General features: G+C 43.5%; 2 protein-coding genes across 3 annotated transcripts in view; both read left to right on the plus strand.

Annotated features, from left to right (window-relative positions):
• Positions 1–10,852: 10,852 nt before the first annotated feature.
• Positions 10,853–18,769, plus strand: LOC1279143 (protein Wnt-4). Its single transcript, XM_061657978.1, has 5 exons — positions 10,853–12,345; positions 16,831–17,083; positions 17,155–17,412; positions 17,482–17,694; positions 17,766–18,769. Exons 1-5 carry the CDS (start codon positions 12,158–12,160, stop codon positions 18,000–18,002), a joined length of 1,149 nt encoding a protein of 382 aa, XP_061513962.1. The 5' UTR covers positions 10,853–12,157; the 3' UTR covers positions 18,003–18,769.
• Positions 18,770–20,402: 1,633 nt separating this feature from the next.
• LOC1279145 (sodium bicarbonate cotransporter 3) overlaps positions 20,403–23,642 on the plus strand; it is a 37,060-nt gene continuing 33,820 nt past the window's right edge. The window contains exons 1-2 of one of the 2 annotated variants that reach the window (XM_061657962.1): positions 20,403–20,839; positions 21,379–21,897. The gene's annotated coding sequence lies outside the window, so the exon portion shown is untranslated. Of the gene's footprint in view, positions 20,840–21,344; positions 21,898–23,642 lie in introns of both variants that reach the window. The other variant, XM_061657963.1, reaches the window with a different exon arrangement.

The raw sequence follows: 23,642 nt of genomic DNA on the forward strand, positions 1-23,642 counted from the left end.
GAACACATTACTTCTTATGGGGGCTCTTTCGATATAAAGATATGTGCCTACTTAAAGCCGTGCTCTACTTTGTTTGCTATGTCTATGATACAGAGCGCATAAATCTTGCTCACTTATCAGCTCTACCGGGGAACAAAATGGCTTCAGCTAAACTGCCAACAAGCTGCTTTCGGTTCCGAGCAGTCAACAGCACTCCAAGGGGACATTTTAAGATTTCATCCATAGCTCGCGAAGTCGTCATTAGCCAGTTTTACAACCACGCAGTACACATCGCCGATAACCTACCACACATGTCAACATTAAATCACTTCTTTTCAGGGAGAAAAGAAACGCAGCTAATAGTTTGTTCCCGATTGGCTTTCACTTCCTAGCCCATGGGCGCCTTCTATCTGGAATTACTACGATACGAATTCATTTCCCAGCTCTTTGAACCATGCCCGTGTGTGTTTGTGTTTCTGCTGGGAACCTGTGGAGCACATCTTGAAGCTTTGTGCCAGGTTGCTGAAGCTGCTAGACGAGAATCTAATCTAAAGCCTATGCTCGGCAGTTTACAGTACACTTCAGTGCGCGGAACCTTTCTCGTAGCTGTCTCTATAGCTAGCGCTAGCGATTACGATGCACCGAGCACACATCGTGTCAAGCATGTGGGGTCCAACCGTGTTTATGCTTCCCCACCCGGTTTGGTTGGTCGGTGCCTGTCACGCGTGACTATCTAGAATATTCCAGATAACTGATTTCCGAAGCGAAACAGGTGAGCTCCCGACCTAACTGACTGCCTCTCCGGAGGTCCCCGATGGGGCAGAAGGGAGGAAGGTTTTTCTCTTGAGCTTGGCTCAATTTCACACACATACCTTCGGCAAGTAATGCTGAAAAGTATCTGCTCAAGCCGTTTGCTATCCCTATCACCCTGTTTTCATCCCAACAGTCCAGGATCCACTCGATAAGCAGCAGAAGCAATGGTAATAATAAAGACCGGAGCAGTAACATTCCCGCTTATCACTGGAAGTCCATTAGGTTTGACCACTGGATGACAGTTTTATACGATATTTCAACGTGGATTAAAAGTAACGATCAGATGTTGTGTCGTTTTTTTTTTTTTGTTTTTGCTGCTTCTTTCCCTACCCGTATCTTTGCCGTGCTTTCGTGTGCAGCCTGTTGGGAATGGTTAGCGTTTGCTCGCCGCTGCTTCTCCGGTGGCACCTGCTGGATTCGATTACACGCGTTCCCGGCTCCCGCACCCAACCGCCTGCGGGATCGTGCGGTAGAAACTGAAACCGTTACCGTGCCGTTCCACCCCTCCCATGTGTAGGACGTCATCCGTTAATGAGACATTATAGGTTCAGATAGACTTGAGTCGTAGGCCGGCTGTACAAAAGCAAAACGGGCCTACATCGTCACCCACCGACCCCCGATCGATGATGTTCGCGCGCATGTTCAATCAGACGACTAATGACCACGACAGACCGAAACAAGGGTGCACCCCCTCGTTCACTTTTTCTCCCGAGACGCCGTGGGGAGCGCAGACCTACAGCAACTGCAATAACTTGTGGATTTATTAAAAAATTACAAATTAATGATAATATATGGACCGATGGAAGGGGAATTAAGTGATAAGAGTCCCCGGGGCACATCGTCTGGGATGGAGAAATGTTTCAATTCCAGTCAACTTCATGCTCCCCATGCAGGAATTCGTGACCACTGTGAGATGTCTTCTGGGGTGCCTTTTTTGTTCATTGAAATGGAATGCTTACGAAGATTTTGCTGTGTCCACCTCGGCAGGCGGTACTGGATGGGGGTTTTGCAATTTTGCGTTGTGTGCATCCATCCAGTTTTGGTGATCGGTGTGTGTGGGGTCTCGAGTTCCAAACAGGTCCAGCGAACGTTGGCGCTGTCGTCGACGATGACGATCGCCATTGAACGGTGCCAATGTAGCTTTTGCTCAATCCGGTGAAGTGTTGGCGAAACATGGAAAGAAATCAATTATCTCCAGCGTGTTCGTGTGGGGTTTTCTTGTGAGGGCAACTGTCGCTTTTTTTCTTTCCTTTTCGGTTTTTTTTCGGTGGCGTATGACAACAGACCGACCGAAAGTTTAAAAAAAACTAAACCTTACTGAAACTTGATCCGAACAGCAATCGACAGTTCGAATATAGCACCCGGGAGGGCGAATCGGTGATAAGCCCCTTGGAAGCGTATGAAATGGAGAAAGACAAAACCTGTGCCATTGAAAAGGATTAAAAAGCAGGTTTGTTGTTGTTGTTTTTTTAGAAGCAGCGTCGCTCTTGTTTACGTTGTCAACCAATCTTCCGCTCCGAGAAAAAAAAATAATTCATATGCACTGATAGTTCTACAGAGTCGTCCAGGAAAGCAACCAGTTTGGTTGGAATTCAAAATGGCCTCTCTGCGTATGAGGGTAAAACAAAAGCTCTCCAAATAAAAACCACGATCATTAAGTGGGGATTATGGAATCATGCTTGCCAATCGTTACGGCAAACTTGTAGAAACCACCGCCAACCACCGCCAACCACCGCCAACCAAGCACTCAACCACTCCAGGCACGCTGCGATCGTACGGTTAGTGGAGCTGTTGCTGTACCCAACGTTGTCAGCGATCGGGCGACATGCATTAATTAAAGACAAATTGGTATACAATTAGCACACAGTAAAAACGTTACTAATGTAGCCATTATGCATGATTAATGCCAAGCGTGGTTAAGCGTAAACCAACGATACCCCTTTCCTGTCCTTCTATCTTAGCGATGCCTGATCGAGTGCGCCTTTAACGTGATGAATTTCGAGGCCAATTGCTACCGTTGGCAAATGAGCTTACTTTACCATAGAAACGATGGATGTAGATGCAATTATTGGTTCCTTCAACGGCGGGGCGATTACCGAGCATTGATGAAATGCAGCGTAAGGAATGTGCCCATACCGGTGTTAGATTGGTGTGATGGGCGGCTGTTCAAAGTGTTCGGTATCAATGAAACTTGACTGGGAAATTGTGCGATACAATGAAGTCCAAACATCACCACAAGTTTTTTTTTTGACAATACAGGTAGTTAAGAACTCATTTCGGGGTACACTCCATCACCCATCAAGTGAGCAAATCGTCGATGTACCTCCATATAGGTACGGCTGATTGGCGGAAGAATTTAAGCTAATTTCGGTCAACTTCTTCCTGAGTAGGCTCACGGTCGTGCTCCTTTTTTCCTTCATCCATTGCCTTTCCAGTTCGAATGGGTTTGACAGACAGCTTGCTCCCAAAACCCAACGGATCAGCGCGGATAAACCAAACACACCGTAGCCCTCGGTTCGTACTCAGGCACACACACGCTTCCATGCATATCGCGTCCGCCTGGAACATGTACCTGGCTCATGGGGACATGGGCTTTTGTTCTAAAGCGACGGTCAAATGCACTGCGGGCTAACCACCGGTCGCAAATCCTGGGCGGATGCTGGGATGCACCTAAGAGGATTGTTTACCTTTGTAATTATGCTTTCCCCGGCCGGGAGCGCAAATATTTTAACGAATAATGAGTGTAATGAGTATCATCAGTATCATGCACCGTGCACATCAACACGTTCCTTTACTGTGTGGGGTGGCAGCTACGGGGGTTAGGTGCCGCCTGCAAGGAACTTAAGCAGAAGAGAGCGTAAAGAGGCTAATGCTGCTAATCCGGTACCCACAAGTAAGATCACTTCGATCGAACCGGGAAGCTGTCCATTGTTCGATGTCAAAAGCGAGGCAGTGGGATTACAGATGGTTTACAAAATGAGATCCTAGCATATGTAGCACATCCCGGCGAGCCTAGAGTAGCTTTCTTCATGTACGGGAAAAGGAGCTGAAATCTGGTCAAGGATGCGTTTCTGCTATGATCGAGGTTCAATGGTCAGTGGTCCTGCTTTGTTCCTGTCTCTTTAAACCAAGGAGTGTAAGTGATCCATACCATATCTTGAATGCATTTTCTTTCCAATCCGATGCATATACATGAATGTTCCTGTTTTGTCGAAGACACACAAAATAATGCTTTTTTGTTTTGTTGAATGTAAATTGTATTATTAGGAACTATGTTGTTAATTAAATTTAAAATTCGTAAGTAAAATGTTCATAACAAAACTAAAATTTAAATGACCAAATTATTTTGATTATTCATAATGACCATTGTAGAAATATTGCGAGAATTATAAACAGTTCACATCTTTATATTAAATTGCTCTAAAAAATCTTCAACAATCTAAACAATAGCACAATTATTATTCATAAATTTCTAATTTCCAAATAAATCCTTAAAGTGCTGTCACTCACGTAGTGCATATCAACCCCCTTTCGTAACAACCCTTATTGGTCACGCCTGCCATCTAGGGGTGAGCTTTGGAAGTAATCGCAAAAAGCTTTCGTTTTCCCACCTATATCCGTTTACCGTACACTCCAAGTATGCAGGCTACTACTCGGCAACCATGGCTATGATTTATGATTTAATCGTGTGCATTGCTTTCATACCAAATCAACAGGGCATTGGCAACTATACTAACGACACAAAAATACCAAGAAATAACCATTACCTGTAATGCTCCAGACTGTGTAATGGACCACCAGTCCAGACCATTCAATCCCAACAGGCCATTACTTTCAAGCTCGATTGCACTCGATTACAATGTTACACGGAGGGCTTTTTGGTTTGCTTGAAATGGTTTAAAGGTTTCCCAAATGACCGGGTGGTTTAGTTTAGGGATAGATTTTTTTTATTCAGGAGTAACGGTCCTGGGATAGATTTTAACGAGACGAAAAAAATATCATGTAATTATGAAAATGAAACGTGCAACGATTTGTCGATTCGTTGCTCTTATTAGTTTTGACTACATCGCTGCGGAGCATTTGTGAAATCACTGATAACAAAGCTAAGCTAGTTGTGGTCGGTTCCGAGTATCATTTACCCATACAATAACCCAGCTCTAGGTGTGGTTTTCACTTCCTGTCATTTGTATCTTATGTCACTTCCATTGGCACTTCTAACACGCATACACACTCACGCGTAGAACCTAAAAGATAACTTACAGCTTACAAATAGAATCACAATTCTACCACTAAACGACAAACGACCGGAACGATCGCAATAGGGTGGAAAAAATATTTCTCATGGTGCTCGCGCAAGTCTCCACGCCCTACCCGCTGTATTGTTTACCGATCATAAATGCACTCTGCCCCAAACGCACACATTTTTGTAAATCCCCGACCGAGCAAAGAGTCTATTTGGTATCTTACTATTGCATCAAACATTGTCGTTTTGTCTACCATTCCTCGAATCACACCTCTTGCTGTGTTATGATGTTTAATAAAAGCGGTTCATTTGCGGACTGTTGTAAAAAAAACTACAATTCTTGTTAACTACTTGATACGTATTTATTATTCTTATGAATGGTTCAATGAGTAAAATTCTGAAAGATCGGAGTTCAAAAGCAGTTCAATTTCTTTTCTTTTTTTCAAATCAATTCCTGAAATACTAATCGATTGAAAAGAGGCAACAAAGCATGTGCTCAAAACAAACACACTAATCAAGTCCATTCCACTCTCAGCAGTACTATAAATCCGTATCAATTATTGATAATTAAAGCGATATGCTCTTAATATACTTTCAATCCAATCGAATAAAATAATACATTTTATTATTATCTTTGCTATAACATCATAGACATTCCTTTCAGAATGGTGGCTCCATTCTGCCTCGGCTCGTGTGTTTATGTAATACTTCACGATTTTAATTTGGCATCTTTTTTAACTCACTATCCATTCCGTTTAAACTAAACGTTGAGTTCAGGGAAAACATTAAACAGGTGCTTTGTTCCTGGAGAATTTTTTGGCGGGAGGCAAGTCATTTCTTCTGAAATCTCATCAAACCAAGAAAAATCAGACACAGCATTTAGACTTTGCTACACTGGCTCCAGACAGAATTCCAGCTAAATGTTCGCCGTCCGTCTGTATCTAACTCATAATATCTCGGCTCACAGCTCTATGACGACGCCGGCCTGGGCAATAAAATTGTTAACTTATAGGACAAATAACTGCTACCGGAGTGAAACACCGAAGACAAAAATTATACCAATTCACGCCATTTCAACTCTATTTGGGTGGCGCCAGGTGGCGCTCGGTGGCGCTAACCTAATTATACCAGCATCCGGTTTTGCCGACCGGTAATAGGGCGTCCCGCAGTTTAAACACTATTACGGATACTTTACGATCAAACCGGATCGATCGAAATCTTCAAAAAAAAAAATCAGTATCCTAGACCGGTTAAATCGAGCACATGGAGAAGATCACAAAAATCTTGTAACAGATATGCACCTGTCACTCCAAAGACTCTCAAACGCGATCGTGTGCCCCGTGCACTTCTTTCGACCATTTTTCGCTCGGAGAATGTCACTCGTCACGCCAGTTCGTTCCGTCGCCTGTTCTAAACACACGCTTCATCACCAACCTCGTTCACTGCGCTTTTCCAATTCCACGATCGAAACGAAAACAAAAGGGGCCGTCATGTTTATCTAACCACTCGCCCCGTAGTGGTAAGAAATCCCACGGAGCCTCTTCGTGCGTTCCATTTCTCCAAAAGGTGCGGCAGGCCCCGGGCAGGCGCGTCAGTTCATAAAATCGTTATTTATGGAGATAAAAGTCAGCCCGATAGAATGCTCATATTTAATTTCTAAAGTGTTTTCCCTTCAAACAATCTCTCCCCTTGCTTTCTTTACAATCACCCCCTCTCTTCATTCCACCGAGACGAAGGATGCTCTTCACTGCACATTTGAATGCACTTTTCTAGCGCTCATGAGTGCGGCCCAAGTGCCGGTGTGTGGTATTTTTATGATTTTATTTCCACCTTTCTTCTCTCTCAGCAGTACTGGCGGTGCTGCTTCCAATCAATATTTAAATTTTCACAGTAAATTGAGTCATAACACATTAGCAGCACTTCTCCAACTAGCACCGTATTGGCTCTTCTGGCAGACGGCGAAGGGGTTTGGTCGCCTGCTGGCGGGATTGTGTATTTATCCTCGGACAATTATTTAATGACTCAACTCCCAAGTGCTGGGCCGAAGGGAACTTAATAAGCTACGATGGGTGTTTCTTTTGGGGGAGGATAAAGGGACAATAATGTCTTTCTTTGATAAAAAATATCATCATCAATTTTCGATTTAAACCTACGTTTCTTTATTCAATAAATCAACCACCCACAATACGAATATTGTGCATGCAAATCTTTATCCAAGCCCTCCGCTAAAATCATACTGAAACATCTCGTCATGCCGTAACATCTATCTACACATTTAACTGTTTTCTTCATATAATAAATAATAAAGTTCGCCGTTCTCTCCATGGATTACTACAACGGCCCAGATGCTGGGCGGTCCACGCGCCAGTCTTGCAGTCTGTCCCTAGCTCTTGCACATCCAGCACATTATTTTTCACTTTTGCAAACACACATCGTCGTCACCGTCGTGGTCATCATTGCATTCCAGACACACCCTTGACGGACGATGTCATTATTTGCATAACGGCATTGATGGCAGATCAATTAAAATACTTTGCGGACACAGTGCAAACCGAGGACCCTTCAAGTTTATTGGTCAAGCTAATGCGAACTAACTTATGCCTAGTGGGTTAAGCGATTTATGGGCGGAAAATTAAAATATCTTCATGCAGCTTTCACCATTGTGGTATACATTGAGAGTCTGATGCCATGACACTATTTTTTTGTTGAAGAAACACCATTGGGAATGCATTAAGACACCTTGTCATTATCAATACGCTACAAAATCATAGCTTATAAATATGATAATAGCGGATAATGAAGAAACAATGTAGAAAAATTTAATTTTTGGAAAAAAAATACATATTTGTAATTTTTAATGCAGAATATAGAAACACTATAAATTTTAGTAGTGAATTATGATAAATAATGGTTAGTTATCAGCATATGTTGTAAATGTTCTTAATTATTGCGATTTTTCTGATAAGTATTTTACACGATTTTACATGGGTTTTGATAGTATTCGCCACTTTCTGGTCTCTTTCACACACATTTGTAGTCTGCTGTGTGGCCTGCTAAGATGCACTTTTCTGAATCTTGTGTGTGATGTGGATTCTGTATGACAGAAGGTATAGGAGAATAAACCCCATCAACCTATAAAGAAGAAGAAGAAGAAGATCGGGATTCGATTGCGTTTATATGGGTTCAAAGTCGTTATAAAAATAAATAAGTATAAAATCCTTAAGGGAACGTTTGACTTCCAATTTATCATTCCAATAGGAATGTCATCGAATCTACATCCCGTCGTATAGGAATCAGAAATGTGACAGCTTTATCACCAACGCACCAAAGCAGTAATCGCATGAGCCTCATATTGATAAATATATACAAACAGGAATACCCATTCAAAACAATTATCAAAATGAGCCTTACTTTATCTGAAAAATACGAATTTTGCCATTCAAATTCATGTGTAATCCACATCTAATCGACGAACGACTATGCCTAGCCCTAAGGTCTCAATCTGTAGTCAATCTGTGACGTCTTTAAATTGCTCCTCTAGCAATACAAAAAAAAAACCATAGTTCGCGAGAAAAAAATGCATTGTATGAACCCTTTAAGCAGAAGCCTCAAAATTATGGTTTGCAATTTTGAGGTAAAACACATCGGTACATCGGTCCTACAACGACATAAAAATGCCATCTTTTTTGCATATTCGTTAGGCGTAAATATCGAGTCTCGTAGTGTATATATTTATATTACAATATCCAGTGCTGGCGTATGGTTAGTTAGGGTCTTTGAGGATCAAAAAGCTATGCAGTAATAGTCGGAAGAGCGCGATATTGCACGAAAAATCTAACAAAAAGATAATTAACCAATGCACTCAGTGGCAATGACATTTTTATCGTAGTGAACTTATGTACTATATAGTGTACTATATTGGCGTGGTCGGTATGGAGCTGATACACAGCATACGTGTATCATATTAAGAAGAAACTACAATCTATCATTGCCCAGACATGGGTGACAATTTCCCAGGAAGAGGAGTTTTAATAAACTTATTTAATCATCTGATAGATGTCTTTGTTAAACATGTAGCTCTACAAAAAATCTTTAAAAAAATATTTTTTCTTTTACTTTTATTTATTTTTGAAGAAATTACAAGTATTATGGGCTACCTACGCAATAAATGTTATTTCACTTCAACTTTCTATATGTTCTTACAACTTATTTGCTTTACATAGTTGTTTCACAACGTTACACTGTTTCATCCATTGCGCTCAATACAAAGCGAGACTTTTCCAGAAAACCCGGTCAATGTCTGTATCTTCACTCGATACACCTCCTTCCATCGACACACTTGCCAACCACTCCACCTCCGAGCGGAAAAATCGCCTTCAAACGGTCACCTAATCCTGTCGCAACTCCAACCACAGTCAAGCCGGAAAAACAAAGACCCATAAACGGTTATCTCACCGTACCACCGTCTCGGCGACCCGGGACGGGGTAAAAACCGGGAGTTCGACGCAATTAAAATTTAATGTCCCACATGATTCGAAATCGCAACAAAAATCGTAAAACGTAAAACCCGATTCACCCGTAATCGGATACCCGGCGTTTCCTTCCGAGGTGTGGTGTGTATGTATGCTTTTTTTGCATCCAGTATCCTTGTGTGTGTGTGTCGTCCCCACATTGGCTCACATATCATCGGTCCTATTTTCAATTAAAGTTAATACGATTTTGATAGAACGATCCGCAGCCAACGATGGCCGTGTGGACGCTGGTCGTCGGCTCGAAGCAACGAACCATTTTTATGATGATTCCCTCAACCGGCCCCGCGCCCATCCGTCACACCAGTCAGTTAACGGTTTTCATTCGGTTGTTGTGTACGCCAGGACATGTGCGTTTGTGTGATGGGCGTCTTCAACGCTGCCTGTTAAAGGGGGTGCGTTTTCCACGCCGTTCCGCCATAGCTGCAATCGTCAGCATAAATTGGCTCAACCGTTTATGGCACAAGGCGCAATCAAGGGTGACGATTTGCTCTTACAGCACATCAAATTTGTAGCAAGAGTTTGTGTGCTAAAACTACATTACTTAAGAGTTTGAGGCGCTCAAATTGTGTCCAATTTGTTTTATTAACATCACTACATCGAGCTTAATTAGTTTTCCCACGACTACCAGCGAACGATGAATGACCTCCGTCGAAGAGATGGAAGACCAAAAATCAAAGGTAATATTCCAACTTATGCTGCCTTACACTCCGGTGCAAATGTGTTAAAAGCACTCCATCAACACATCCCACACACCGCCGAGCACCGAGGACAATCTCTTTCGCTCCTAGCCCCAAACCAAACCAAAACTGCTCTATGGGACCCCACAGCCCTACACAGCCCGTAAAAAAGCGTTTCCCAAGCAAAGTTCAAACCGAAGCGGAGGGAAACAAACAAACCCATTATGTCGGCGTCAAACTTGCGCGATCTGTTGCTGTTGCTTTTTTGTCGCTAGTTTACGATAAGGTAAACAGGTAATTTGCCCTGCTTTTTTTTCTTCCTTTTCTTTTCGTGTCTTTCAAATGTTTAGTCAGCGCGAGATTTAACCAATCCTTCCGGTGGTTGCGCACGCTGTTTGGCTGGGCTGGAAGTGCATCCGCGGGAAAACGGGATGCGCACATCTTCAGGTCAGTGATGCAATGTGAAGGCAAGATGTTGTGTAGTCGGTGGAAAGGGTAAGACAGCCGCGCACACACACGCACACACACGGTGTCACGGTGTATTGGTCACGCACTGGACACACACGCGCGCGGTGGGAAGGGTTCGCGCTAATGACGCGCTCCAGCCGCGCTCAGACGACGCTCGACAGCGGCTCAATGCTGAACGCGTGTGGCCCCCGGTGCGTAGAGTGTATGCCGTTCGGGTTTTATAAGTGTCACCAGCTGCCTGAAAAAGAGTGAAATATTTATTTAAAATATAAATTAGTTTTTACTTGTGCTGTTGTACTGTTGAATGATCATATCGTAGATCTGTTCGAGTTCGCACGCCGGAAGCCCAACGTTTAAAGTAGTTAATTTCCCCATTCGCATGTGCACTGCCATTCAGCATAGTGTGAGCGAAAAGAACGGCCGGGGAATGTGTTTTCCATTCTAGCAATCCGAACACCGAAATCCGAACACTGAGCGCCCGTACACCGAAGGACCAAGGAGCACATCGGAAAGCTCGCGTGGTGCATATTGTGCGTTGTTGCTCTGGCCGCTTTGGTTTTTTTTTTGCATGTTTGCCTTTTGAGGTTTTGGCTTGCGCGTTTTCGGCCTGTTTCGGTTTCGGCCGCCCCGTGCGATTGTGCGTCGATTCAGTGTCGAAAACCGAACGCGAATGGGAAACCGAACCACCGGCAATCGAACGGCGAGCCGGCGCTAAAAGCCACCCGCTCTCCGTCTCGCTCACGGCGCGGAACGCGGTCGGGTTAGACACGGCGAGCGTTGGGGGAATTTCCGTGCACTCTGTGCATCGAAATGTGCGAAATGTGCTACAGTCGATCATCGAACGACGCCGACTAAGGAGGCAAAACGGATGCGTGAATTGTTTGTTGCGAAAGGGCGACGACGCCGTGAAAGAGTGTTTTTGAATCCTTCGCAACGCGTGGTGTACTAAACGGGTGTGTGTGTGTGCTGCGTAGTGTTTTTCATTTCCTGAAATGTGACAGACTTAAAACAGTGCTGCCCGTTTTTAGTCTACAATATTCGCCATTTAACATTCGAGTTTATCGCTTTTCGCTCGCTGCCATCATCGCCATCGACGACAGCATGGACGACCGACGACAGTGGCCCGCTGGAACCGAATCGAAACCGTTCGTACCCGCGTTGACAGTCGCTCGTTAGTCGGTGTTAGTGTGCGGTCCGGTGTGGATGATTTGGTTTCACCGTTCGCCGTGGTGACTTTGGAGCTCAGGTCGATCAAAAAGTCGCTCAAGAAGCAGGATTTTCGGCCAAACAATCGCACCATTGTGAACGTCCTCGATCGTGGTGAAAGGTGGTGATGGCTTGGATGGGCCGGTGTTTCGCTGCTGCTGATTGAGAGCTGCACGCACGGATTTTGTGATTTGTGGACTGTTTTTTTTTTAAGTTGCGTTTGTGGTGCTTAGAGCCCGATGGCCGGGAGCGAGACGGACTCGGTGGGTGGGCCCGTGTCACTAGGCAGCAACGGGAGGTTGTGCGGCGGTAATCGGGCCCGGTCCGATGGATGGTCCTTTCAGCAGCGGAACGTATTCGCGAGTTTGCTCATACTGTGTGCAGTTTGCTGCTTCATTGAGTGCAACGATGTCATCACGTCGAAAGGGTAAGTTGGAAGTAAGATGTCTAGTTAGTAATCTAAGCATTTTTGACAAAGGATACACGTTATAGCGTCATACATTTGGAGGAGAATGGAATTTTCAGACTGTCTGAATTCGAAATTAGCTTTAATAATGATAAAAATCATAAAAACAGCTTACATATTTTTATTCTTATTGGATACATTTCAAACTGAATTTTGAATGCAAACGGGTAGTGTCTTTCCATTCCAACTAAAATAGTCATTGAAGTATTTAATTGAAGGGATGTTATTAAAAACATACTATAGTATGTACTACAGTCAATAAAAACAGATCTTTACAGACCTTTATGGCTTAAATTTCCACACGAAAAGATGATACTTTGTCCTTAACCTTAGTGCTGTCTCATTAGCCGAGTTAAAGGACTAACGCATATGGTATAAGAAGTTTTTTTTATTAATTTTTACAGCTAATTTTATTGAATTCAATGTAAATTACTCGAATTGTCGATTCTCATAAAGCTACGTCTATTCGCTGTTTCCCTGTAATGAACACATCCCATTCGGCTGATGCAAAACCAACCCCTCATTTACATTCTCTGCTCAAACAATTATTCACCTGTTTGAGCAGTTTCGCTGGAAGTCAATAATCTTAACAACTGTATTTACGCGCTGACGCACCCGAAAAACGGCTCAGTTCCTGCCTACACGAGTCGGTCTATTTCGCCAGGCTTGTCAAATATTTACTACTTACGGCTTTTCTCCCACGATGTGCGGCGTGCACAATCCGTCCTGGGTGCTCTCCTGCACCCACCTCCACACACGACGACCGGATATCCGCGATCCTGCTAAATAAACTTCGGCACCACGCGCGCGCGCCAGGATGAAGCAGAACGGTGCGAGGAACGTACGGGCAGAATTAATTTACATCGATATCGGTTTGCAAATTTTCCCTCACATCAATTATTATAATTGACCAACAGCAAACGATGATTTGCGTTGCCCATTGCGTTACCCAGCCACTTGCGTGCCGCCTCGGCTCCCTCGTTTGCTTTGATTGAGCGGGCAGGCATGCGGTGGCTTACGGCGACCGGTTTGTGCGCGCTTCGGTAAGGGAAAACGAAACCGACTTTCAAAACATTTGGCTCCATTTACATTTGCAGTCCATCCTCCGCCCCCCCCCCTTTGCCGTACCCACCCACAGCAGGTGGTGCTGGGTAGCATTCCAAAGATACTTAAATCTCGAAATGAGCGATAACGTGAAATCGAATTAAAATTTATAGACATTTCCATGCACATTCCCTTCCCACCCCCCCCCCCCCCGGGTTGGGGTTTGGACAGTGGTTGACTTTCCACGCGCTGGGAGTACATTTTTTCCTCGATGCAGTGTGTGTACAGCGTGCATCCTAACGGGATGCATCAGCCAATCTGATCGGAATGCGCACTCATCGCACACACATACGTAGATCATCAAAAATTTATCTCAAACAACAATCAGCAGGGATGAAGGATACATGTACAACACATGCACACAAAAAGCTTTATATCGGTGATCGTTTTGTGGTTGCAATGGTGCTTGGTCCCCACCAACTATGTTGCAAGGAATGCAACAACTCTGTTTGTCTCATCGAGCACATTGGCGCGTTTGTGAGTGATTTGTGATGATGGGTGTACACTCAATTCGATACAATCAGATTATTGATGTGATATTTTGTTTTTATATTGATCAGGGAAACAGTGGCAAATAACATTGCATCGGGCATGGAGGGAGGGGACAGTTGGGACAAATTCCAAAACAAGCGGAAATGTACAGCGTACCTTTGGAACTATTTTTCGAACTGAATACCAGGCATTTGCTTGCCTCTCAGGTACACTCTCGTCGCGGGCCAAACTCTATTGCCAAATATTTTAATTGATTTATGCATATTTTATACAGTAATGTCAACGAAGCGATTGCATTCTGCGCAGAAATGGTTTACTCTTGCAATTGATGCATACTTTCGATGGCATACTGAAACGAACGAATTATCCGGAAAATGCTAACCAGGAAATCCTCTTTATAAGCAAGTCTATGGGAAATTTAATTTGTGAATAACGACTATGTAGTAGTAACAAATTAAATCTCTTTAATTAACATTAAACATTTGAATTTTTTCAAAAAAAATAATGAAATAGGACGTTTGAACATATTTAATAAACAAAATCTTCATTACCAATCGATTACCTACGTTCATTACCTATCCGCTTCCAGTATTCAAAATCAAATTTCGTGTTTATTTTTCCTCAACATTCCTTGCACCAAGTCACCGAAACAATGAGACATCTAAATTTGTGTTGCCCTGCACAAACCAACCGGCTCTTAAAGCGTACCCTTTAAACCGTACTTATCCCTTATAATTGCGTCTAGATGGCAAACATCAACGAATTTTCACTGCATCCTCCTGTACGCTGAAATCTACTTGTTTTTATGACTTCTGTCTGCGCTATACTAGGTGCCCCGACTCCGGCAGGAATGGTCCCTTCGCCATCCGGAAAAATAATCGTTGAATAGTGCGGAAAATATACTCAACAAGTGGCCCCATTCGCCGAGGACGCAGCACTCCATTTCATTGCTGCTGCTGCTGCTGCTCGGCAATGGTTAGGTTGGGGTTTAGAATTGTATATTTTAATAAGTACAGCTTCAGATTGCCTTCTATTCTCTCTGACATCTTCTTACAGCGAGACCCCACACCAGCTGCCTCCGCCCGATGGTTCCGCACAGACAAATCTAAATAAAAGTGGTTAAAAATACAAATCTCCCTTACGTTCAGCAAACTGTTACGAATCAGAACATACGCATACTCATGTGCGCTCAATCCCCATTCGCTTACGGGCGCTTTGTTACCTTTCGCAGATGGTGGTTTTTTGCGATATGAAAACATCTTTTCCCGCGACCCGGTTGCATTTGTCGCATAAAACGGCTGCGCGAATGAATGGCGAAACGAGGTGGGCTTTGTTTTCTTATTTCCCGCGGTCTGGCTCATTTGGTTTCGCCTAAAGCTGGCCCCAAACGACAGTTGAAGTCAATTTCCTTATGAAAATATCTATTAAAACCGCCTGTAGATATTAAACCAAGCGGTTTCCCTACCCGCATGTGAGTTTTCATTAATTTTATGCTACTCCATTGCATCTTCGATGTGAACTGCGCCATCACTGGAGTGGGGTTGGTTTTTAGCGGAAAATGACACTCGGTAAACATTGGAGACCCACCCGGATTCTTCAATCCCGTCCGTCGTGTATACTGCATGGATGAAGTTGCTTGCACACTTGCGCTGCTTGAGAAGTATCGGGTTTTATGTGGAGTGAATGAGGTGCAATGGGGTAAAGATTCCCCTTGGTGGGATAATGTTCGCTAAATGGCTGCATTACCTGGCATGCACGTTTAACGGATTGTTGCTTTTGTGGAGGGCAATGGAATGGTTGCGACGTCCTTAGGATTGCCGGTAACGATCTGCAAACAAATATCTCGTTGTTTTGTTGGTTTTCTTTTCTGCAGGCAGTTGTTTCAATACAGAAGATCATAATAAGAGAATATATTGGTTTTCAGCATGCATTCGGTTTCGGTTGGGGCTCGAGTGCTTTGCTTAACCTACTCGGCTAATTAATTTGTTGCTAAATAATGTGACGAATGACTTCATCGAATGATTGCGCTCCTTGGGCGCCTGTTAGACACTCAGCATGTCTTTCAGATCGGTATTGATATCTATAACTGCTGCTAACTGATGACATAATGTTGTATTATTTGTACAACATAAACTAAACTTTACTCAATTGAGCATAACTTGAATGATAAGCATAAAGAAACATGGAAAATGATTAAGATAACTATTTTGACACTTGAGAAGCTAAATAGGATAATTATTATTTTTGAAATCAATATTATTGGATGGATAAGTCGATTCTTACAAGTTTGCACGAGTTAGATTTCCTCTTTATTCGGAAAAGTAAAAATAAAAGGGAGAAGAAGCACAAGAGAAAGAAGAAGATGCAAACGAAGAAGATTAATTAAAACAAGAAAAAAAGAGAAGGACGGGGAAGAAAAGAAGAAATTAAGAAGAAATTATTATAATTATGGATTTGTTGGAGTACTGTCCTCAGATAAGTCAAACCACATAATTCTTCATGTTCCGTATATTGCATACCTTACGGCGTTTGTTATTGTGCTGCACATTGCATACCCAACAAAATAGCCTGTAAGGCATATTGCATACAGCACTCGGCGCTCTGAACCAAACGTCTTACATGGTATGCAATTCGCATATCTTTCACGCCGCATTGTATGCAATACGCAATACACACCTAATTTGTGACGTTTCATTTGAACGGAGTCGAATTTGAATTTTAGTAATTGATTCTCCTAAAAAAATATAAATAAATAAAAAAGGATTGATTTTGATATGAGAGCGCATAAGCAAACAGTTAATTTTCATAATTTCTCTCTAACACTCCTTGTTTCATATTCTCCACTTACAGAGAACTGCCAGCAGTATCATCGGTGAAAAATACGGTAATGGCCGTTTTCAGTCCAATGGTCAAAGCGCCCGGCCCGTGCAAGTTTTTGGCCGGTACACGTAAACAGAACCATCAGTGTCGGCGCGATATCGGGTTGCCAGAGGCCATCAAGGAAGCGCGTCGGTTGGCGGTCACCCACTGCCAGGAACAGTTCCGTTACGACCGGTGGAACTGTTCGATCGAAACCAGGGGCAAACGAAATATTTTCAAAAAGGTACTGTAAAACATACTTTCAAACACAGAACAGTTACAAAAAAAACCTTTAAAACACGCTTTTTGCTACAGGTTTACCGCGAAACAGCTTTTGTGCACGCGCTCACTGCTGCCGCCATTACGCACGCGGTCGCCCGTGCATGCGCGGAAGGCAAGATGACCAAGTGCCAGTGTGCATCGGAACGCAAACCGGAGGCGACCAGTCTTGCCTGGCGCTGGGGTGGATGCAGTGACAATCTCAAGCACGGCAAACGAGTCGCACGAAACTTTCTCGAGCTGCAGCCGAAAGCGGGTGATCCAGTCGCCGAAATGCTACGACATGATAGTGAGGTAAGGAAGTTAGATTAGCATAGGAAATGAGAGCAACATGCATGATCTTCTGAATGTATGGTTTGGCAGGTTGGCATAAGTGCAATTACCAGTGCAATGACGGATCGCTGCAAATGCCACGGCGTTTCGGGCTCGTGCTCGATGAAAACGTGCTGGAGAAGGCTCGGTGACTTCAATACGACTGCAGCACTGCTGAGGACAAAATATCATCTTGCCATACGGAAGATTCCGATCAACAACAAAACAACGCGTCGATCGGCACCAGGGATCTTTCGTCCAAGGGTAAGCTTTGTAGGTTAAGTAGTCAAAGAAAATCAGAGACAACAATACACAACGAATATTGCCATCACCAGGAAACGGTCTACGATCAGCTGTACTACTTCGAAACCTCGCCAACGTTCTGCTCGGTGACGCGTGGCCGACGCTGTCTGCATCCGGACAACTGTGCGACACTCTGTTGTGGACGCGGCTACACCACAAAGGTCATCAAGACGCTCGAAAAGTGTCGCTGCCGGTTCACCAACGGACGCTGCTGTCAGGTCGTGTGTGACTATTGCGAAAAGTACGAAGATCGATATTACTGTAAATAGTAGCTTCATGGTGCATACACTGGCACATTTATTTATTCCCATTCACAGTAGCATGTAAGAGTAGAGCTGCATAAACATAAACCAATCTGTAACAAGCAGGAAGAGTAGCTTCCTAACATGAATTTAAGTTCACACGAGACGTTCATGATCACCATAACATCCTAAACAAAACCCTCAGAAACATTGTTTAAAGGAAACTGAGAAAGAAACAAAGAATAACAATGTCAGTCTGTTTCTTTGTGTATATTTTGATTGCAAACATTTACGGAAACAAAGCTAACCAGCACAGCACATTTTAGACTACACAATCTCTGGTGGCCATTCAGTATAAACTCTCTAGTTCGCATATCTTTAACGAATTTCAAAACAAACTACCCATTTAAGCATTTACTCGTAGTCAGTGTCAAGCGTGTCTGTAGTAGTTGTAGTTTTGTTTCCCCCGTGGTATATATGTTCTACTCACGTGCTTGAAGAATTTGATAAAACGAAACGAGGAAGAAAACGAATTGGAGTGAGAGAGAGATAGAGAAAGAGAGAGAGAGAGAGAGAGAGAAAGAGAGAGCATGAAAGAGAGTAAGAGAGAATGAGTGACAAAAGAGCATAAAATAAAGTCCATCAAAGTCACAGCATCCAAACCCTAATATAGGCTAGTTTTACAAAACATTCTTTCCTAATCTACAGCAAGTAAAATAAACATAAATATAATGTACTAGTTGTAGAACATATCCGTGTATGTATTTTACAGACATAAAGTATGTTGATATTTATTCTTTTTTTGTATTACTTATTCATCTTGATCATCTAGCACGATAATTGACTTTATTTTAAAGTGTATTTCAGAATTGAAAATCAAATATTTTTTTACTGATACATTGCTCATAGCATTTCAAGTTATATTAAACTGTAAAATTTCAACATAAGATGGTTAGAGAACTCGGTCGTTAATTACTGAGTATTTCGTTAGAACTTAAAACTATCATTAAAGCTATTTGTGCTCATTCAGAAAATGTTTCGAATTTTTGTAGTACTTAAAACAAAAACAGGCACACATAATTTCATTTTTATTTATGCTTTTTGTTAGAATGTTTCCAAAGACTAATACGGCTCATTTCAAAAATATGTTGCAATTCCTAATTTATTTTTGTTAAAAGCTTTTTTTTATTAACCATAATTTACATTTTTTTAACAAATGATTGTTCTATTTATTTTTCAAAAAAAAAACTTATTTTACATATTTATTTGGTTAACGTTCTAGTTCATTTTTCAATAGTAACAACCAAGCTTAACAGTATGGTACCCACTGTACCACTTCAATATTTTTACATTGTATCGCAAACCCTACTCGCGGCTGTTCTGCAATATCTTCCCCATTCAGCACAATAGAAGAAGAGCCACAAGCATAGTGACAGTAATTCATGGCGATAGAAATCTGTACCAAAGTTCCGCCAACACATGGCCAATTCTCGCTGATCCGATTCTACCGTCAGTGCTTCTCCAAAAGCGCCAAACAATTCATGTTGGGCACAAATTGCATGCTCACCATAGCATAGTCTCCCACCTGGAGATGCTTTACTATGTTATGCTCAGTTTTATGCTCGAGCAGAGAAGGGCATAGAATGGCGAGAGCGCAAATTCAGAGCACCGTTCTCTCGATTCAGTATTCTCGCAGCATAAATACATCGTGCCTATCGTGCATCGTGACCTCCGCTTGAAAGCAATCGCTGTCGTCCCCAAACTACACCTCCCCCCAACGCAACGCTAAACAGTAGCACACAATCACAGCGCCAACAGCAGGCAGTGCGTGTAGCAAGGTGCACTCAGTAACTGGAAATCGTTAACACTAGGTAAAACGATAGAGATGACGATAGAGATTGAAGCACACGCGAATCAATAGCAAACAGAAGTTTACCATTGCCATTCACCACAACCTGTCAAAAGTAAATAGACAATTTGAGATGATGCTGTTTGACCATACGAGATGGGCAAAATGTGATGGATGCCAGTTGCAGAGGAAAGAGGGGGTCTAAAAGTATAATCCACATACGAGTGAAAACCTTGGCCTCTCGTGCTGTTGGACCGCGTGATGATTGAAACGTCAAAGACGCGATCGCGATCCATATAGGATTACGATCAGGGCCATGTCGGCAGCGGTAAACATTGCCCCTGCCCTCCCGCACCCGTCCAGTTGATTATCAGCAGCACAAAAATCTAATGTCAGCTGCCCCACAATTCACAAACACCTGCAGCCCTTGGCGGGGAGCCTCCCTATCGGGTGCTAAAACATCACATGGGGCTGTTCCCAGGCACACGAGATTATGTTGATACAGCCACCGCTCGACTCAGCCCTAGACGACACAGTCGTTATGGGCTGTAGGACGTTTCGGACAACCGTTTTAGTAGCCATTGGTAATACAGTGGGTAACAAGCGACGGCGCGGCAGCCAAACAAACCTGTAACGCGCGTAGAGTGAAGGTAACTCCCTCGAAACACGCGTACCGCTTCACTAACATCGTAATCTCCGAAGAGAAACACACCAAAAGAGAGAGAGAGAGCGAGAGAAGTTTTCTTCTCTTCGGTGTCCGCTTTCCAGTAGTAAGGTTGAGGTTCTACGGTGCCGTTTTTCGCGAGGACTGATTATTGTGTTTTCGTTCGCTCGTTGGCATCGAACGCGTTCTTGCGCGATTTTTCCGTTCGCTCGCCGTGTTGCCCCAGGATTTAGAAATTGTGCTAGGTGTGGAATATGTGTGTGCGTGTGTGTCTTTTTGCTAGTGTTTATAAGTGAGATTTGCTTGCTGCTGTTATTGTTTCGTGTAGCATTGGAATTCCGTTCCACCCAGGTACGGTGTGCCATCAAGGGGTGTGGGTGGGGAAAAAAACAGGAACGGCTCCTTGCAAAGTGGAACCAAGTTTCGATCGAGAATCTGCACCGAAACCTGCTGCAGTGTGCAATCATTGAAGAGCAAAGTGGTGTACTGCTAGCAAACCTTCAGCGAATTGATCAAAGGAAACAAGCATCGCAGCAACCAACGCTTCGCAAACTCAATTTGACATGGGAACGGCAATATAGAGGGCAAAAGATGTAACGTTAGTGGCACTTGCACATGTGGAAAGAAAGTGGAGAATCAGTGGATGCCTGTCGAAGCGATTTCTTTACCTTATGCTGGTTCTTTTTGAGTTTTTGCTGCCTTCTTCTCCAAAGGATTTAGTACTTGAGCGAACGAGCCTTCGTGCGCACTAGTTCCAGTGAACTTGTTAGCAGCCACTCGGTTTTGCGCGCTGTGTCTCCGTATTGCTTTGTGCTTTCCCCCCCACTTGAACATTCGGTGCAACCTTATGCTCTAGGTACCCATAGATACAGTGGTTGTTTCTGCTTCAGAGCACAGCTTGCTTCCTTTTCCTTACTTGGTGTGAACGTGATTAATGATACAAATGTGTGACGAGCTTGAAACGTGTCAATGCTGATGGTGGGTGTATCTGCTACAGTGCTTTAGTGTTCCCCTCCGCTGTAAGGCGAAGCGGTTTCGCGCATATCGACCAGTGGAGATATAGATACATATTTACTGCCCGCAAAGGCTCCCGTGGTGGCTTAGCCGAGGTGGCTTTAATTAAATTAACGCAAAGCAAGTTGCCGTGTGCCGAAAAGTTGACAGCGAACCCAGCACCAAACCATCAAAGTGTGTGGCACGCCAAATTGACACCTGGAAGCGAGTAGGCGCCCCAGGCTTTACCGTTTTAGGTGGAAAATCTTTTCACCGAGCGAACGATATAACGCAGACAGGAAGGCGAGAAGTCCGTTGACCAACGGCTAAGGAAGAGGCTTCCCGGAAGACATCCCACCCGGCCGCTGCAGATCTACCATTTCCCGTTCGTGCAACGCTTCGCAGCCAGAGTGAAGGTAAATGTGGAGCAGGCGAAAAAGTTCGCTTTTCGATTTGTTGCAGCTTTTCTTTTTTGTCCCTTTTATTTAATGACCAAAAATAGCCACTCGGTTCTGACTTTGGTTCGGTGGCCAAAGTGGGAAAAGGTCCATCGATAAAATATTTTGCTAATTCACAGTATCCGCTAAAAGGGATCGAAGCAGGAGGATTCGTTTTCCGTTATGACGCACTGCCAGGAAGGATGCTTTCAGCGCAATACACATTAAAAAAAATCCAATACAATAAGTCACTCGATATTTAACCACTTGAAGCAATGTCCCTAAATAAAAAAAGGAACAATGGAAAATGGAGGCAAAAATATTTGCCGTCCATCAACAGTGGAAATAGAAGCTTCCATCTTGCTATCACTGCGGGTATTTTCCGATGGAGCATTCACCAGTTTCTCTCCACCCCGATTCACTTCTCCACTGCTCAGCGTAGGTGGAGAGAGCTGGCTTCTGTCCCGGTTGATGACCGATGAGTGGTTTTAATACGAAGACCCACACCGAGTTTGCTGAGCCATATAGCTCTTGTTGCTTGTTTTAATCCTTAACATCAACAGTAGTTGAAAACTCGCCCATGTTCTACTGTGTACTGTACCCAACTACGGGCTTCAATTTAAAGGGCGGGTTTTTCCCTGGCACACGCCATAGAGAAAAATGGTTCTATTAAAGTGTTTGTAAAAGAATAAAATTAATTTACCGTGAGGCTATCTCCGTTGTTTACGCTGGTCAACGTGTGCACGCTGTGCTTTATATTGTACAAACTGCAACAGGAAACCCTCTTCTTGTCGCTGAAGGGCACACGAAGGCAGCAGGTACGATGATGTGCAAACAATTGCACCACCCGGACAGCTTTCGCTCGCGGTTAGACCCACTCCCTCACGCAGTGGTACCGCGGCATCATTTGCATGGGCATAAAACCGGAATTTAGACCCCCCGCAGGTACGGGTGTAATAATGCAAGGTGCATGTGCAGGTTCACGAGTTTGCTGCACCACTAACCCGATGTAATGAATGGCTTAATAACTCCGTTCCGTGAATAGGTGGTTGTGTGGTTGGATTGAATTGTTGTGGCGCGTGTAAAGTGGAGCAGAATCCATCCCGGACTGGAATGCACCCGTATGTTTAGAACGTTCCCACGTGATTTGATTTGCGCGTGTATTTTTTATGCATACCCTTTTTATGCATGTCACTGTTTCTAAAGCTCTCCGAAGGTAGCTTTTAGCTAGTGAATGTGTGTCTATTTACTATTTTCAATCTGTCTAAAGTTATTGTTTGCCCTCTCTCGGCCACAGACATAAACAACAACGCCATTTCAAAAATAACGCATTACGAAAAGTGTCACACTACGACCATCGAACCGCAGTCACTATTGGAGCGACAGCTCAAATATGGACAGTAATAGGGTGCCCGCTTAATCTGGCAAATGTCATACCGAGTGGAGTGAAAGAAGAGGGGACCTTCAAACCCGACGTCAACTAACGTCACGCAACGTACCGCCGATGATTATACAGCGATTGAAGAAGGTAGAGGAAGTTTGGATTGATTCGGTATGATGATGCCTCAAATCTGTGCCAACGGCGGATACAACTTTGGTGATTGATGTTGAGATTTTATCTGCTTATGATTGAAACTGTGGTGGCCCGATCCCATTGCTTCTACTGATTGATTCTAAAGCGAACGGCACACAGCGGATGAAGGTCGGTGCAGCTTCCTCTACCG

Source organism: Anopheles gambiae, chromosome 3, assembly GCF_943734735.2.
Source record: "Anopheles gambiae chromosome 3, idAnoGambNW_F1_1, whole genome shotgun sequence".
NCBI lineage: Eukaryota > Metazoa > Arthropoda > Insecta > Diptera > Culicidae > Anopheles > Anopheles gambiae.

Excerpts from the sequence above, each read along its gene's own strand:
- LOC1279143 (XM_061657978.1), top strand. The coding sequence starts at position 12,158 with ATGGCCGGGAGCGAGACGGACTCGGTGGGTGGGCCCGTGTCACTAGGC. Across the intron at positions 17,413-17,481 it reads TGCTACGACATGATAGTGAG|GTTGGCATAAGTGCAATTAC; the intron begins GTAAGGAAGTTA and ends ATGGTTTGGCAG. Across the intron at positions 17,695-17,765 it reads CAGGGATCTTTCGTCCAAGG|GAAACGGTCTACGATCAGCT; the intron begins GTAAGCTTTGTA and ends TGCCATCACCAG.